The sequence below is a fragment of the Arachis hypogaea genome, chromosome 13, assembly GCF_003086295.3.
Source record: "Arachis hypogaea cultivar Tifrunner chromosome 13, arahy.Tifrunner.gnm2.J5K5, whole genome shotgun sequence".
Lineage (NCBI taxonomy): Eukaryota > Viridiplantae > Streptophyta > Magnoliopsida > Fabales > Fabaceae > Arachis > Arachis hypogaea.
Genome location: NC_092048.1, coordinates 139,907,775 through 139,924,194, shown reverse-complemented (window position 1 = coordinate 139,924,194; position 16,420 = coordinate 139,907,775). Strand labels below are relative to the sequence as shown.

The following is a 16,420-nucleotide window of genomic DNA, read 5'->3' as shown; positions in this document are numbered from 1 at the left end:
TAATATATCTAAAAGATCCATATGGTGGATGAATAGGTCCATATACAGTGCCTTGAATCCTTTCTAAATTTAGAGAACTCAAATCCAATCTTTACTGGTGATGACCTTAAAATTAGCTTTCCTTGAGAACATGCAACACAACAAAATTTTCACTAGATTTAAGAATCTTCTGGTTCTTTAGTGAATGCCCATGGGAATTTTCAATAATTTTATGCATCATAGTTGTTTTCGGATGACCCAATCTATCATGCCAAGTTATGAATTCATTTGGGCTAGTAAATTTTTTGTTTACAATGGCATGTGATTCGATTGCACTAATTTTAGTATAATATAACCCAGATGAAAGTGAGGATAACTTTTCTAATATAATTTTTTTTTGAATTATGAGTTGTGATACATAAGTACTCATGGTTTCCCTCCTTCATTGTTTCAATATGATATCCATTTCGACGAATATCTTTAAAACTCAACAAGTTTCTTAGAGACTTGGTAGCGCATTGTTTATTATAAATTTTGTTCTTCCGAGAAACAAAATTATAGGTTTTCTGGAGCCTTTTATCACATTGTTTGAACCAATAATAGTATTAACATATTCTTTTTTTGGCACAAGATGAGTAAAATATATATTATTTTTGAGAATGGAGTGTGAACTTGCACTATTCGTAAGGCAAACATCTTCATTATATATATTTGTCATTTTTTTCAAAGACAAATAATAATAAAAAAATGAGTAGCAGTACATGCTCAGTAAAATTGTATTCCTAATTGAAATTATTTTCTAAGAAATACTGTACATAAAAATAGTGTCATATACTAGAATTTTATTGCCATTACTATTATTATTATTATTTTAAAACTTAACACATTTAATGATTTTGAAATTCTTAAACATAGACATTAATATTTTATTAAACATTAATTATATACATCATACTTGAAATTTAAATACATTAGAAATAAAACGTAATAAGAATTTTTTTTATATTATTTATTTACATGAGAACTTTAATAAACCAACATATTAAACTTTTCCATCATTGATCAAATGCCAATATTTCCTTCAGGATCTTCAAATAAATCAGATACTTCATAATGAGTGGTGTAATTTTCAGCAACATCATTTGAAACAAAATTCTTCTCTTTTTCTTTGTCGTCCTTTTTCAAGGATGCTTGATAAAGATCAACTAGGTACCTCGGGGTACGACAGGTACGTGACCAATGGCCCTTTCCACCACAATGGAAATATTGATCTTCTGTTGATTTATTTTGTCTATTATTTCTTTCTTTATCCCACTTCTGGCAATATCGTTTTTTGTGAACATAATTTTTCTTTCTTCCATTATTTTTCTTGTTACCAAAACATTGTCATTTACCTCTTATGGGATAATGATTTACCGCATTTGCTTCAAGAAACAGGGCAGCGCCAACTGAATGAGCTTTATGATTTTTTAAAAGCAATTCATTGTTGCGTTTAGCAACAAGAAAGTAAGAAATTAGCTCAAAATATTTTTTAATTCTTTTTTTCGATACTTCTGCTGCAGGAGCACATTCGAGGCATGGAAGGTCGAAAATTTTTTTTAACATATCATTATCAGTTATTTTTTCTTCACATAATTTCATTCGTGAGGTAATTTAGAACATTACTGAATTGTTTTCATTTATGGATTTAAAATCCTGTAGATGTAAGTGCGTCCACTCATATCGGGTTTGAGGAAGTATCACTATTTTTTTATTATTATACCTTTCTTCAATATTTTTTCACAAATCTGCAGGATCTTTTAGCGTGAGATATTCATTTTTCAATCTTTCGTTAAGGTGACGACGAAGGAAGATCATAGCTTTGGTTTTATCTTTTTGGGATGCATTATTTTCAGCCTTAATGATATCTCCAAAATCCATTCAATTAAGACGAATTTTGACATCTAGTATCCATGATAAGTAGTTGTTTTTAAATATATCATGAGCATTAAATTTAAGATGAGAGAGTTTTGACATAATGAAAATTTATTATCTGAGTCTTTCTAAATTTTGATCAGAGTCTTGTGCTGATAACGTATTGTAAAATAAATAAATAATAAAAAAATAAATATAAAATAAGAAAGTATAAATATAAAACTCTAATATTGATATCACCAATATTAGTATCCCAATATAATAGAAAATATATATATATATATATATATATATATATATATATATATATATTGCAATGTGTATAGAGACAAAGAACCAAGAGTATTTTTATATTTTGTAGTGTATCACATTGTCTTTATCTAAATCTCTATTTATACAAGTGCAATATTAACTTTTTCAAATCTTAAAAATTTGCACCGTCTTCCATTCAATATTTATACCGTCTAAAAATATTTAATTGGAGAGATAAGTCATGCTAAGTAGATGCCGAGTAGATATTCATATTATAACAAAAGGTTGCTTTTCAGAATAATTGCATTTGGTATTTATAAAAAAAAGAATGGTGCAAATTTAAGATAATAGGAGTGAAAAAATTGATATTCTTCTTTTATTTTTTATTTTTTGATATTTGGAGAAGATAATATTCTATTTTTTGATTTAATTTTTGAGATAAGTTTTGTAATTTAAAATTTTTAAATATTTTTGGATTAATTATATGTGAACTAAGTATCACTCTAAAACTCAATCAAAAAAATATTATCCTAAAATTATTAATAAATAATATATATTAAAGAGAATTTAAAATTTTAAATATTAAAAAAAAGTTATTTTTATTACAGTAAAAAAAATTTATTTATACTTTCTAAGATCTGATATCTTCTGTTTAGGACTGCGTATGAATCGAATCTGATATAATCTATAATTCTATCCGATCCGTACTGCACTCATCGGATCGGATACGATATACAAATTTTTGTAGGTCAGATCCAATCCGATTCGCATATTTGCGGATCGGATTGAATATCAGGTATATCCGCATAATTCAAAAATACTGTTTGGCTGTTTTTACAAAAAAAAATGTCCAAAAAATCTATTTTTTCACATATTTAAGCCTATTTACTCTTAAAATATTGTCAATAAAAAATCTCTTGAATAACAAAAATAAAAAATAATAACATAAGGTCTAAGTTTAATTATTCTAAGTTAAAATATAACATAAAAAATTAAAAATAAGATATCATAAAATTCATAAAACAACACACTAAAATTTATATCATATTAAAATTTATTTTCTTAAATTATGATGCAAATCCGCGAATATCACGGCCAAATTTGCAATTTGATCCTATAGTGCAGATTAAATAATATCCACAAAATTTAGATCGAAATACTGCAAATATACAAATATTATCCGATTCATGTGCAACTCTACTTCTATTTAATAATGGTCAAATGCTAAGACCTGAGGTGACTTAATATAATGGATTAAATTTTTTTAAAGTAAAAAAATTAATAAAATTAGGTAAATAGAAAAATTAATAAAATTAGTAAAATAATAAAATAAAAAATTAATTACTTTAATATAACAAAATATATATTTCATAAAAATTATAAAATTAATAATAATTAAATTTTTATTTTATCATTTTTTTTACTTTAGAGAATTTAAATTATAATATAATTGGTTGTCAAAGCATAACCGACGGAACCTATATACATATATATACGTGTGCATAATTTATGTATATATTATTTTATATATCTTTTATTTTTAATATTAAAAGTAATTAATAAAAATATGTATTTTTGATATCATAAAAAAATATACAAAAGGAATAAATACAGTTTCCTTTAATAAATTAAAAGTTTAATTATTCTATTAGTGTTTTAAGAAAATTTTAATTAGATTTTTATACTATTTTTTTAATTGAATTTTTGTATTAATTTTTTTTAATTAAGTTCCTTTTAACAGTAATTGACTTAATTTTATAGGGACCAAACTAAAAAAAATTGGTGCAAGAATCCAAATAAAAAAAAGATATAGGAACCCAATTAAAAAAAAATTATAGAACAAAGACTCAATTAAAAAGAAAAGAAGCATAGAGACTCAATTAAAAAAAAATTGGTACAAAGACTCAATTAAAAAAAAATATAAAAACCAAATTAAAAATTTGGTAAAATTATAGAAATCAGTAGAGTAATTAAACTTAAATAAAATGAAATGTAAACATACGTAATACTTGGTGATCACTGCACTAGTAATATATTTTAAAGGGATAATGTTAAAAAGACAAAAAATACAATCAAAATTTGTCTTATTTAATATTTATTAATTGTCACAATAATTAATAAAACAAATTATAATTATTTTTGACTAATTTTTTAACCATTTCCGATTTTAAAGAATGTTGTGTTGTACAGGGTCAACTAGTCAAACACACTATGGTAAGTAAAGAGTCGTGGAGTGTCCAATAAGGCAATAGCAGTTACTAGCATCACAATCACAATCACAATCACAAACACTAATGATATGATAGGATAGAATAGGAATCTCTTAACTGCCCACCATGATTTAAAGTTAAACGCGTAAACGCCCTATTGACTTTGGACGAAGAAGGAGATGAAGCTGTGTGGTGTATTTGTAAAGATGTTTTTACGCAAAAAGATAACTAAAATGTTAATAGTCATCCAATTCGCCAAAAAGGAAAGCCGCTAAATTCCAATTATGTTGGTCAGCTAATGAAGCCACACTTTATGCCTCAAACGTTATCCTCTCTTTCGCCGCTCATGGGTTTTCTTCCCAGAAAACTAGTGCTACTGCAACCGCAACTGCAACATCAGAATGAGCATATGATTATGAACACAGTATCACATAGCCCTAGCCCTAGCCCAGGCCCAGGCCCAGGCCCAGCACCTTCTCCTTCCCCTCTTCAATCATCACTGTCACTCCCTATCCCCATCCCGCCAAAGTTCCCTTTCCCTTTAATCCCTATCCGTGATGAAGGGTTTCACGTGCATCTTCTTCAACTTGGCATGATTATCATGGCCGGCACCGTTGGAATCGCGATGCTTCTATGTGCCGTCTCCTTGATCCGAAGGATCTGTTGTTCCCGGAGGCATAACCGCACGGGAGGAAACACGCCTATACTGTTCCATGTTAATGGAGATTCTGCTGTTTCAGGTTCGGATTTCGATGACGATGAGGGAGCCTTGGTTGATCACCCTATATGGTTCATCCGCACCGTGGGGTTGCAGCAATCGGTTATAGATTCCATCACAGTGTTTGTTTACAGAAAAGGCGAGAGGCTAATTGATGGTTCAGAGTGCTCTGTTTGCCTCGCTGAGTTTCAAGAAAACGACTCTCTCAGGCTGTTACCAAAGTGCAGTCACGCCTTTCACATCCCTTGCATTGACACGTGGCTTAGATCGCACAAGAATTGCCCTCTCTGCCGCGCACCCGTTCTTCATGATTCCGGTACCGCAACTTCTGTTAGTACGGAGGTGATAGTTCCCGAGGCTGATTCAAATGGTTCTGGTGAGAATCAAGAGAATGGTGAGAGTAGTTCAGTGAGGAATATTGGAGATGAGGATGATGGGGGTGAAGATGGAGAAACCCTAGAAAAGATGAATAGGCACAGAGATGCTTCGATTACACAACCAATGAGGAGGTCGGTTTCCATGGATTCATCATCCATATTTCGTGATTTGAATTCTGATGATCAAGATGACAAAATCACCAATTCAAGTTCAAGAATATACAAACTGGCTTCAATAGCATTTCAGAAGAGGCCTAGAAGCCCTTTTTCACATAACAGGAAATGCTCCACTTCTACACACTCTAGGAGCCACAGTTCAACTCTCCCTTTGTAGAATCTCCTCAGCAAAAGTTAGAATTAGGGTATCAGAGTTCATCCAAACCACTTATGATCTCTCTATATATGTATCTATGTTTCAATACAATTAATTATACACTCAAATTTTAGTGTTTGTGCTCAGATCCTTCTTTTTCCTTTTTTTTTGTGCTGGTGGATCCGTTTTTCTTTCTTCTTTTTCCTATTAACAAGAAAAGTTAAGAAAGAGTAGATTATTGTTTAAATTGCATCAGCAGGGAGTTCAATCCAGACATCTGAATTGGCCCAGAAACACATGTGGGTTATCTCTGTTTTCAATATATTTTGATAAAACAGAAATATAACTGTTCTGAACGATACTTTTTTTCCTTGTTACTTGATCATTGAATCTCTTTTTTATATAGGTGAATTATATAAAGTATAACCTCCATGTATACTCGTATAAGTAACTTTAATTTACAAGTAAAATGCATTCTGATACCGTTTAAATTAAGTTGACTCGAACAAGTGAAAAACAAGGTCACTTTCAACCACATATTCCCCAGATCACTGACACCTTCTTTTAGTCATTTCTAATGCAACAAATTATACGAAGAAAAATTATAAGATATTAACGAAGAAAATCTTGTTCATTTTATTCTGACTATTATGAATATGGTTTAGAAGGCAGGTTCACACATCTGGTTCTATGGTGTAGTGGTTAGCACTCTGGACTTTGAATCCAGCGACCTGGGTTCGACTCCCGGTAGGACCTCTTCTTTATATATGTTTGTTTGGCAATGTCATATTGTCATGAGTTTTTAAAATTTTGCTCGCTGTCATGCACCCATGCTTCATGCTCCTTTGAATCCCGGTGATTTTTAAACAGAGAAATAATACCTAAGTAAAAAATTTAAAATTCCAGAGCTTGTTAGCTTGAACCTTGGTTTTTGACTTTTAATCTAGACCTATATAGGGATGTATAAGTTGCAGTAGCAGGGTACTAGTGGAAGAATGTATGTGGAATGCTAAGTGTATAGATATTCTATCTTAATATTATTCAAAGCCATCTCTTATAAAGCAATATGTAAAGTCTCTTAACGAGCTGGCCAAGTACAAAGTATCCAAGAAAAAGAATGAGCAAAAATCCGAAATAGGAGAAGGGTAGAAGCGTGAATTCCATGATTCTGCCAATAGGTGTGAATGGAAGTGCAATTCCAATTGCAGATATGACAAGCGTGGAGCACATGACAGGCGAAGAAGCAATGTCCTGTATGAAAGGAATTTTGTCAGTTCTGATCAAGTGAATGATGAGAGTCTGCATGAGGAGGCCCTCAATGAACCATGCTGAATGGAAGAACTTCTCATCCAAATCAGCTCCGATATTGTAATAGAACCAAAGGAACAAGAGTGCTGCCACGTCACAGAGAGTGCAAACTGGCCCATTCCACAATATGAACATTGGCAACCCTTTCTCTGACCATTTCTGAGGACTCTTCACATACTCTCCGTCCATTTTGTCCCAGGGGATGGCGATTTGTCCCACGCTGTAGAGCAAGTTCTGTGTGAGGAGCTGTTTAGAGGTTAATGGCTCATACTTGAGGAACAAGATTGCTATGAGTAGTGAAATCACGCCTCCCAGGTTTGCAATAACTGACATTTTCACATACTTCATTGTGTTGCCAAAGGTGAGTCTACCGTGCTCTACTCCTGCAACCAGCACATTCAGATCCTTCTCAAGTAAGATGATATCTGCCATGTCTTTGGCTATGGCTACACCTGAGTCCACTGAAATGCTAACATTCGCAGCATCAAGGGCAAGAGAGTCATTCACACCATCTCCCAAGAATCCAACCACATGCTTTCCAACTGTCTGCAAGGACTGTACCACTCTCAGTTTCTGAGTTGGCGTCAGGCGTGCTAGCACCGTGGCGCGTTGAACCGTCCCATGGAAACTTTCTTGGTCAAGTTGCTCTAGCTCTGGCCCTGTTATCACATCACTGGTTCTTATGCCAACTTCAGTGCATACTCTTGTTGCCAATGACAGTGAATCACCTGTTAAAACCTTTGCTTCAACTCCTTTTTCTGCCAAACGCCGCAGTGCTTCTTTCGCCGATGCCTTTGGTGGGTCGAAAAATGTTACTAGTCCAAGGAATATCATGTCTCCCTCCTCACTTGTCTTTATTCCATTACTTGCTTCCTCTCCAAGTTTCTTTATAGCTACTGCTATAACCCTTAATCCCTCATTGCTTAGTTCTTCTGAAAGATTTAAAACTCTATTATAGTCATCTGAAGAGAAAATCGAGATTCCTTCTTTTTTGTCAGGATTCGCAATGTAAGAACAAACTCTCATGACTTCTAACAATGCTCCTTTTGTTACCATGAACCTGCCAGAGAACTGTGGCTGTCTCTCATTTGTTTCTAAGATTACAGATACTCTTCTTCTTATGAAGTCAAAAGGAATCTCATCTAGCTTTCTCCACTTGGATGGCTGAAACTTAAGTCCATTTGTATATACATATGCAAGAATTGCATCATCCAATGGATACTTCTGCTCAATCTTGAAGTAAGAATTGAGAAATGCAAAGCGTAGAACTTGTTCTTGGGGCATCCCTTTGCTGTCAACATGATTAACCATAATTGCACGATTCATTGTTAGTGTGCCTGTCTTGTCAATACATAGAATATCCCTGCAAAATATGAAGAGTGAGTACAAGACAAATGAGTGATATTTCTTTTTTTGGTTGATAATGTGACTACATTCTTACATGGATCCCATCTCGCGAATCGCGGTCAAACTTTTAACTATACACTTGTCTTTAGCCATAGCAAGTGCTCCTTTGGCTAGACATGTATTCACAATGAGGGGAAGCATCTGAGGATTGAGGGCAGATGCAACTGAGATTGCAAAAAGAATGCTGTTGCTCAAATTAAGAGATGTAAGGTAATCTGTCAAGAACATAATTGTAACTAGCACTAGCATAACTGAAATAAGCAAGTAAAATATCCACTTGAGACCCTTTTCAAAGTCATCTGGTGGCTTCCTCTTCCCAACTTTTGAAAACATGGTGCTCATATAAGTATTGGATCCTGTCGATACAACCAATCCTGTTCCAGTACCTGAAACCACGCTTGTGCCCTGCAGTTAAGTTTAGTATTGGTTTAGTATTGGTTTGGTTTGTAAATATAAAGTCTTTGGTTCATTTCAATTCACCATGAAGCAGATGTTCTTTAAATCTAATAAAGGAGTGCTTTGATCTTCTCTGATATCAGCAGTTTTCTCAGTTGTCCAAGATTCCCCAGTTAGTGAGGCCTGGCTGTTCAAAACGTCACAATGTAAAATTTAGTTAGCTTAATTCACGCGCAATTATGATACGAGCAATTCTACATGGCCAGTAAATATTATTATTTTTAGCCAGTAATAATTTGCGTCCATATTTACAAATGTTTTACACACAAGAAGCATATAATTTGCACCTATATTTATACGCATAAATCAATATAGTTTACACTTTATACTCATGAATTGTACACATAAATTAGTAAATTTATTTATTAAAAATAATTTAGTGTTTGTGTTCGTCACAAACGATGGTAAAAAATACTAAAAGTTAAAAGGGTGGTAGATTTTGAAGTTGGCATACCTCACAACAAGATGCTTTGAAGATAACAACCTAACATCACCAGGAAAGAGATCACCAGGTTCAAAAATGACAATGTCGCCGGGAACTATATCCCTGTGATCAACTTGAACAATTAACTCTCTCTGCACAACTCTACCAGCGCATCTTTGCACTTTTACTGGGCACCTTACCAATTCAGAAAGTTTCATGGCTGCTTTTGAGCTGCTGTATTCCTAAGAATCACATTTAGTTTAGTGAATGCATTTATGATTTCTATATTCATTCTTGATCAACAAACAAGGTGAGAGGCAAGTATACCTGACAGAAACGAAGGGCAACACTAATGAAAACCAGTATAAGCATGATGCATCCATTTGCATCGTCACAAGCAATGAATGACATTGCAGATAAAACAATGAGGATCATGTTAAAAGGATGGAAAAGAGAATTCCACAAAAGATGCCACCACCTTGGAAAAGAATACTCAAGTGGAACATTTGGCCCATTTTCCTTTAGCCTCCTCTCTGCTTCAGTGAAACTTAGACCTGCAAACACTTTATTAAAAACATTTTCTAGGAGCAAATTCAATATGAAAATATTGTTGACTTGCCTCTTTCGGTGGAAGCAACATACTCGAAGGCAATGTATTTCTGAGAGTGAGCCAAAGTGTATAACCATGAGCACACTCTCTCTTCTTCCTTACTTTGTGAACCCCCATCAGCTTCCTCTACAATTCAACTCAACCATCATAATGAATAAAAGCATCATATTCTAAAAGGTTGTTGTTTTCTAAGGAGCTTACTTGAATGGATGAGGCGGCGCAGTAACAGTAGAAGCTTAGTTGGGAATGAACATTGGTGGGTGGTAGTACTAGGAGGATTCTGTACAAGAACTTGGTTTATGTTGTTGGAATCAGGTACCATGTACGAAATTTTGGATCTGCCCATGACAAACATTGAAATAGGAGGGTAGCAACCATTGAGATGGAAAAAAAAAATAAGAGTATCTTTGTTGAATGGTTCGAGTGAGAGGAAGATCAGAGGTTTGTCTTTTATTTATGAGTAGTTAGTTCTTCACTTACTACTTCTAATTCCGTATTGCATGCTTCTAACTACCATGCCACCAAAGAAAGTTAGGTGACTACTTGATTAATCAATTCAATTCCATTGTTAACTAACATTCTTACCTGGATAAAACAATAAAAGCAATTTCATACACTTTACTCGAAAATTCTCAACATACTTCTAAATTAAATCAAATACATTTTTTTTTGTGAAAATCAAGAAAAATTTATTATTATATACATTAATCAAACTTGTTTAATTTGTCTCTAAACTTGGACATACATGTATACTTGTCTAAGCGGTATACATAGATTGTTTTTTAGTTCATTATAGAGAATATTATGAGCGGTCAATTATGCAATGGAATTCTAACTTTCAACATGGACTTTACGAAATTAGAGTTGATAATAAGGGTTGATTTAAAATTAATGTAAAAAAAATAACTATTATACATTTGACTATTAATACACATGTTAGTTTGGATAAGTGGATAACTGATTTTTGTGTGTGTATATACTATAATTTAATTTAAAATTAATTGGTATTCTTTTTGTTAAAAAAATAAGATATCCAAATCTATTTTATAAAGTACACTAGTTCTTTTTTTTTTTTGCTCACGGTATTTCCTAGCCCGACAACTCGACACTTGCTTAAGCGGACGAGTGAGCTTACTACTCGACCAACCTAAGTTGGTTAAGTACACTAGTTTCTTAATATATAAAAAAGTCAAAGTAATAATTATTTTGAAATAAAAAGAATACTTTTTTTTTTTGGGACGTGAGAATACATTGTTAAGTAGATGGAAAAATTTATTGGAGAAGAGAAGGGTAGGTTATTTGGGCCATTTGTCAAGCCTTCAATTGATAACTTTTTAACAAAAATAAATAATAGAGGATTGAATTAAAAAAAAATATCAGTTGTTTTGCTTACTCGTCAATGATATTCTTTGGTTAACCAAAAAGTATTGATACTTTTTTAAGTTTTTTTTTGTTAACTTTTGCATTTGTTGTGTTTAGAATTTTTTAAAAAAAATAACAATAGTAATATTTCTACTTTCTATTTCAATTCTTTTATAAATAAAATTATATATGAAGATAAAAGAAAAAGGTGAATGCTAATGCACTAAAAAAATAAGAGTGTATGACTCATTGAACTCTAAAATTTAAATTACTAACTTCAAATCATAAATTTTAAATAATAAATTCCAAATTTTAAATTCTGAATTTTAAAGTCTAAAATTTAAATGAAGAGCTACAATTCACTTAATTAATGAAGAGTAGTGTAGCACAAATTAAAAAAAAAAGTAAACAAAAAATACTTAAATTGTTTTATACCTTTTACTTCATATATATATATATATATATATATATATATATATATATATATATATATATATATATAGAAAATAAAAGTCTAGAAGACCAGTAGATTTTGTGGTTTTTAGCCATTAATAATATTTTTAATGGTATAAAATTGTATCTAATGATGTAGAATCATCTATCTTTGTCATGTGTAGAACCAGGTCGGATAAATAATCTGCAAAACATTCGATGCTAAATCGTACTGTATTAGATGATGAAAGTCTTTTTTTTTTCTTTTAACTTTTGTCCTATGTGGCTGCCGTTTTTTCGACATTTAATACTTATTACAATATATTATTGTCAAGATTCAATGGTTACAGACTTTGATGATATAGCCATTGTGATAACCTCACCGTTATCCTGTGAAGTCGGTTATGGTCTAATTACTTCGTCATTTACATTCTTTTTTTTGTCCAAAAAATATATATAAGAGATGGAGATTGACATTTTTAAATTTACAATGACACTCTTAATTTAATAAAATTTTATGGTTGATATGATTTGTTGTATATATTATATATTCTTTTATTTATTATCTGTAATATATTATTTAAAAAAATATTGTATTTTCTATTCTACCTGAATTGAAAAAATAAAAATAATATTATGAAACACCTGACATATTTACATACTAGACTTTTTTGCTAAGAGACAGAAGTATGGGATAAGGAGTTTTGGAATGTTTCTAGATAAAGGAATACTAAAGGATCATTAAAACTAATTATTTTTTATTATTATTTAAATATTAATGTTTAAGAGTGTGAGATTGTTTAAGAGTGTGGGATAAAGTATGTTTGTGATACCCTAACATTTTTGGTGTAAGTATACAGAGGCATGCGCATGGTAATTAATGCTGAGGTAGACCATACAGTTCAAAAGTGGAAAATCATTTCTAAAAGCTTTCACAAGATGATGTATGTGTCATCACCTTCACCTTGACCTGAAAAAGAAAATACTAAGCTCCTGATCCACATCTCCTTCTGGATCAATCAAATGGAAAGATTCGCACTCCCTTGATCCACGCACCCTTCTAAACTCACCTTTAAGGTAAGTCACTTTGGCTTCTTCTTCTTCTTCTTTATTCATCAACACCTTGATTGTCAACACACCAGTGCCTACACCAACCGAACCCATCATGTGCAGAGCTTGAAGATCGGTTTCCGAAGGCTTGCGTTTCACAGCATACCCTACCTTCTTTCCATTACAATACATTCTCCATAAAGGCGTGGAAAATAGTGATGATGACGACGATGACACCTTGCTCTCTAGCAAGATTCTGAGCCTTCCCCTTCTCATCTCCTTCGCTAACGTGCTTGCTGGAAGTGCTAGTTCTAATAACAGAATTGGGTTTCTTGAATTCGAGTTGTTCTCGATGCACAAACTTACCTTACCCTTATTATTGCTATATCCAAATATAGTGGCAGTGATGATGGTGCTGGATGGTGAGGAATAATAGTAATAATAATGCTTCTGGTTTTTGATGCACTCCTTCTTTTGTGCTGTTTCTTCTTCTTCTTCTTCTTTATCCTCTATGATGCAAGTGGTGCATGTGGGGATTATTAAGTGCATGAGAGAACGTAACAGACTCCATGATCGAACTTGTTTCTGGCAATCCACTGATGTGGTGACAGCTATTGTGTCCATTCTCTCTGTAATTATATTATGCTGGTGTTCTTTATTGATGCAGCCTCTGCTCTATGCTACCCTATGCTTAAATACTCTTTATCATTGGATGAAAACGACAAAGAATCTTTTAATATTTGTCTTTTTCTTTAGTTTCAATCAATAGATATTTTCTATAAAAAATTATATATATATATATATATATATATATATATATATATATATATATATATATATATATACCTAATAATCTCTGTTATTAAATCAACTATTATGTATTTATATATTTATAAATATGTACATATACATATATAAATTGAGTACATAAAATAAGTAAATATATAATTTGTATAAGCTAAGCATATGGTTTGAGTACATAAAATAAGTAAATACATAATTGAGCATAATAATCTTTTTAAGATTGTTCCCGAGTACATAAAATTAAAATTTTGATATTATCTATACCCAAATTAATCTAGTAAATTACTACATGGAGATTTTTTGTTCCAAACAATTTATATGTATGTCATTTATCAAAGGATAATCAATACTTTTGTAATGCCAACTAAAAGGTTTAATGAATCTGATGCAACTGATGAGTCTCTAGATTCTAGCACAACTCACGCAGCACAGAGCAATAGTTTATTTTCCCTGCTTATTTGGATGCTTAACCTCTTTATTATTTATTCTCTTCAGGGATTCTTTTGGTTTGTGTGGACGTAAATTAAACAACTAAAGCATGGTGATGGAGAATTCATACAAGTAAAGAAAACAATTAGCGTGTTGTCTTCACATATAACGGTTTTGTTTTTAGCCAATTAAAAATATTAAAGTTTTGGATGGTGATTTCCGCTACCCGCCAAATCCCATATCATATGATGGATCATTATTATTTGAAACATCAGATTTTTGGCCATAAAACTACAATAATACAACTGTTCAACTTGACAACTATATATATTACAGTATACAATAAGCATCTTTGTGCATATAACATATACTAGAACGAGTGATCTTCATCATCTTTTTTTCTTTAGCTTTTTTCTCAATTATCGAACCTACATCACGTAAATTAAAAGAGAAAAAAACAATATGTCGGACTTATATTATTACATGTAGCAGACCCACAAAGAAGCACTAATTAAATTTTATTTTATTAATTTTTTTATAGCATGTTGCACAAAACCATGTGAGATGAACTTTAGCTGCAAAGTTTTAAATGGAAAAAGGTGTGGTTAGTTTTACTCCATATGAAATCACCTGCCAAATGTCTTGTATTACCATATATAACAGTGGTACTAGTTCACTCTAGTATATATAATTACTACTTAGTTTCATGACCAACTTAATTAGTCATCCATAATGAGTTCCAAGCAAAATTTAGTGCCATCTCAGAATTATAATAAATTGTATGAAACAACGCTTAGATAATAATGTGGACAACAGATCATTCACGTTTTACACTTTTTGCTCAACCATTATTCAATGCCGACAGCATGTTTTTGGCTATACAAATCACATCACTGGATTTTGCAGCCTATTTATGGTATATGGACGAGAATCACCAGACACAAACAAGTCTGCAGATTTTAATTTGGATGCACTATATTCCGCGACGAGTGTTAGGAACCAGCAACTTTTGTGATTTATAACTATCAAATAGTCATTAATGATGATTTTAATGGTGTGAGATTGGTGTGAGACTTCATCCAATAGCTCACTTTTCTTTGCTGGTTACATGCTGACCAGAATTTAATGAAGTTACTGCCCCTAAACTTTCCCATATTTCGCTGTCCACGTATGATACAATTTAGTTGCACACTAATATTTTTTACCCTAATAATATTATGGAATTTTATGTTTTTTAAAATAAATTGTATCTTAATATTTTATTTTTATTATAAAATTTAAAAAATTAATAATTATACCCAATTGTTTGCAAGTTTTAAATCATTATTTTTCATCAGACCTTCATACTATGAAGGTTGATCCGATGCTTTTTGGTGATCTCAAATGTTCTGATGGTTATAATATAGATGAGAGTGTAGAATTGTGACTCGGATATAAATTTTATAATATAGTTGTACACCTAGCCATCAAGAACTATAGTGTCCGAAAAAATATTGAATAATGGGTTATTGAGCCTGGTCGGATTATGATAGATGCACCGGGTTTGATTTTAGCATTAGCCAGAAAGGAATCCTTGTGGGTCAGCCATGGACCTCCGATCCATCATTATTCCAGCACTATTTGCATCTAAATAATTGTTGTAAAATATACGACTACTCAATAACGTGAGTTCGAGGAGTAAATATTAATGTAAAATTGTACTGTAATATAATAATGGATCAAAAATAAAATCACGCGTATTATTTGGATTATGCATCCCAGGGATAGAAAAAAGATATATCTAACTTTAAGAATTTTAATTTAATATGTATAATAACAATTTTTTTTTCTTTTGGTGACATTATATTACATTAGTTTTGAAAAGGGCACTATCTTTCTTCTTTGTTTTTCTCATTATGTACTTGCACAAATCGTTATAACCATATTATTATGTTAATTGTTAGTACGTAGGTGTATTAAATTTAATAAGTAGTATACGTACTATAACTTTTTTTAGACAATGGCCAAGCATATTGAACCCGGAGTAATTGTAATGAGTGCATTACCGTAAATATGAAGTTTTTTTTATTTAATCTTTTTCTGAAGATTATTTAATTAATATTATAATTGTTTGGTCATTATCAGCTGCTGGATATGAAATTATGAAGAGGAAGTTGAAGCGAGTCGTTATAGCCACGAAGAAAATTAGAGGACGCTTTTTGAAAGGTATTTAATTCCTTACTTAGAATGTGTTCCAACAATATGATGATGATGTTATGGATAAAATTAAAGAAAAGTATAGGGTACTAATATATTATCTGTCAATTTATAAAGATATTTTTATTATATTAGATATGATTATAAAAAAAATATTTTATTAAACACATGCATTTATA

At 31.5% G+C, this 16,420-nt stretch overlaps 3 protein-coding genes and 1 non-coding gene across 6 annotated transcripts; 2 read left to right on the top strand and 2 right to left on the bottom strand.

The window, feature by feature from the left end:
* The first annotated feature begins 4,392 nt into the window (after nucleotides 1-4,392).
* Nucleotides 4,393-5,909, top strand: LOC112792184 (uncharacterized). Its single transcript, XM_025835316.3, has one exon. The coding sequence runs from the start codon at nucleotides 4,654-4,656 to the stop codon at nucleotides 5,782-5,784; it is 1,131 nt and encodes a 376-aa protein (XP_025691101.1). The 5' UTR covers nucleotides 4,393-4,653; the 3' UTR covers nucleotides 5,785-5,909.
* A 538-nt stretch (nucleotides 5,910-6,447) lies between these two features.
* On the top strand, nucleotides 6,448-6,519 carry TRNAQ-UUG (transfer RNA glutamine (anticodon UUG)). The gene has a single exon. It is a non-coding gene; the product is annotated as a tRNA-Gln (tRNA).
* A 249-nt stretch (nucleotides 6,520-6,768) lies between these two features.
* Nucleotides 6,769-10,402, bottom strand: LOC112792181 (uncharacterized). 3 transcript variants are annotated; one of them, XM_025835312.3, is made up of 7 exons: nucleotides 10,170-10,402; nucleotides 9,978-10,094; nucleotides 9,686-9,912; nucleotides 9,389-9,600; nucleotides 8,959-9,061; nucleotides 8,513-8,883; nucleotides 6,769-8,434 (listed from the first exon to the last, which is right to left on the bottom strand). In XM_025835312.3, exons 1-7 carry the CDS (start codon nucleotides 10,321-10,323, stop codon nucleotides 6,805-6,807), a joined length of 2,814 nt encoding a protein of 937 aa, XP_025691097.1. In that variant the 5' UTR covers nucleotides 10,324-10,402; the 3' UTR covers nucleotides 6,769-6,804. The 3 variants fall into 3 exon arrangements, with proteins under 3 accessions (XP_025691097.1, XP_025691099.1, XP_025691098.1); XM_025835314.3 differs by having other exon boundaries at nucleotides 9,837-9,912; XM_025835313.3 differs by lacking the exons at nucleotides 9,978-10,094; nucleotides 10,170-10,402 and having other exon boundaries at nucleotides 9,389-9,592; nucleotides 9,686-9,822.
* Nucleotides 10,403-12,722: 2,320 nt separating this feature from the next.
* On the bottom strand, nucleotides 12,723-13,436 carry LOC112792183 (protein MIZU-KUSSEI 1). Its single transcript, XM_025835315.2, has one exon. The coding sequence runs from the start codon at nucleotides 13,434-13,436 to the stop codon at nucleotides 12,723-12,725; it is 714 nt and encodes a 237-aa protein (XP_025691100.1).
* Between the last annotated feature and the right edge of the window lie 2,984 nt (nucleotides 13,437-16,420).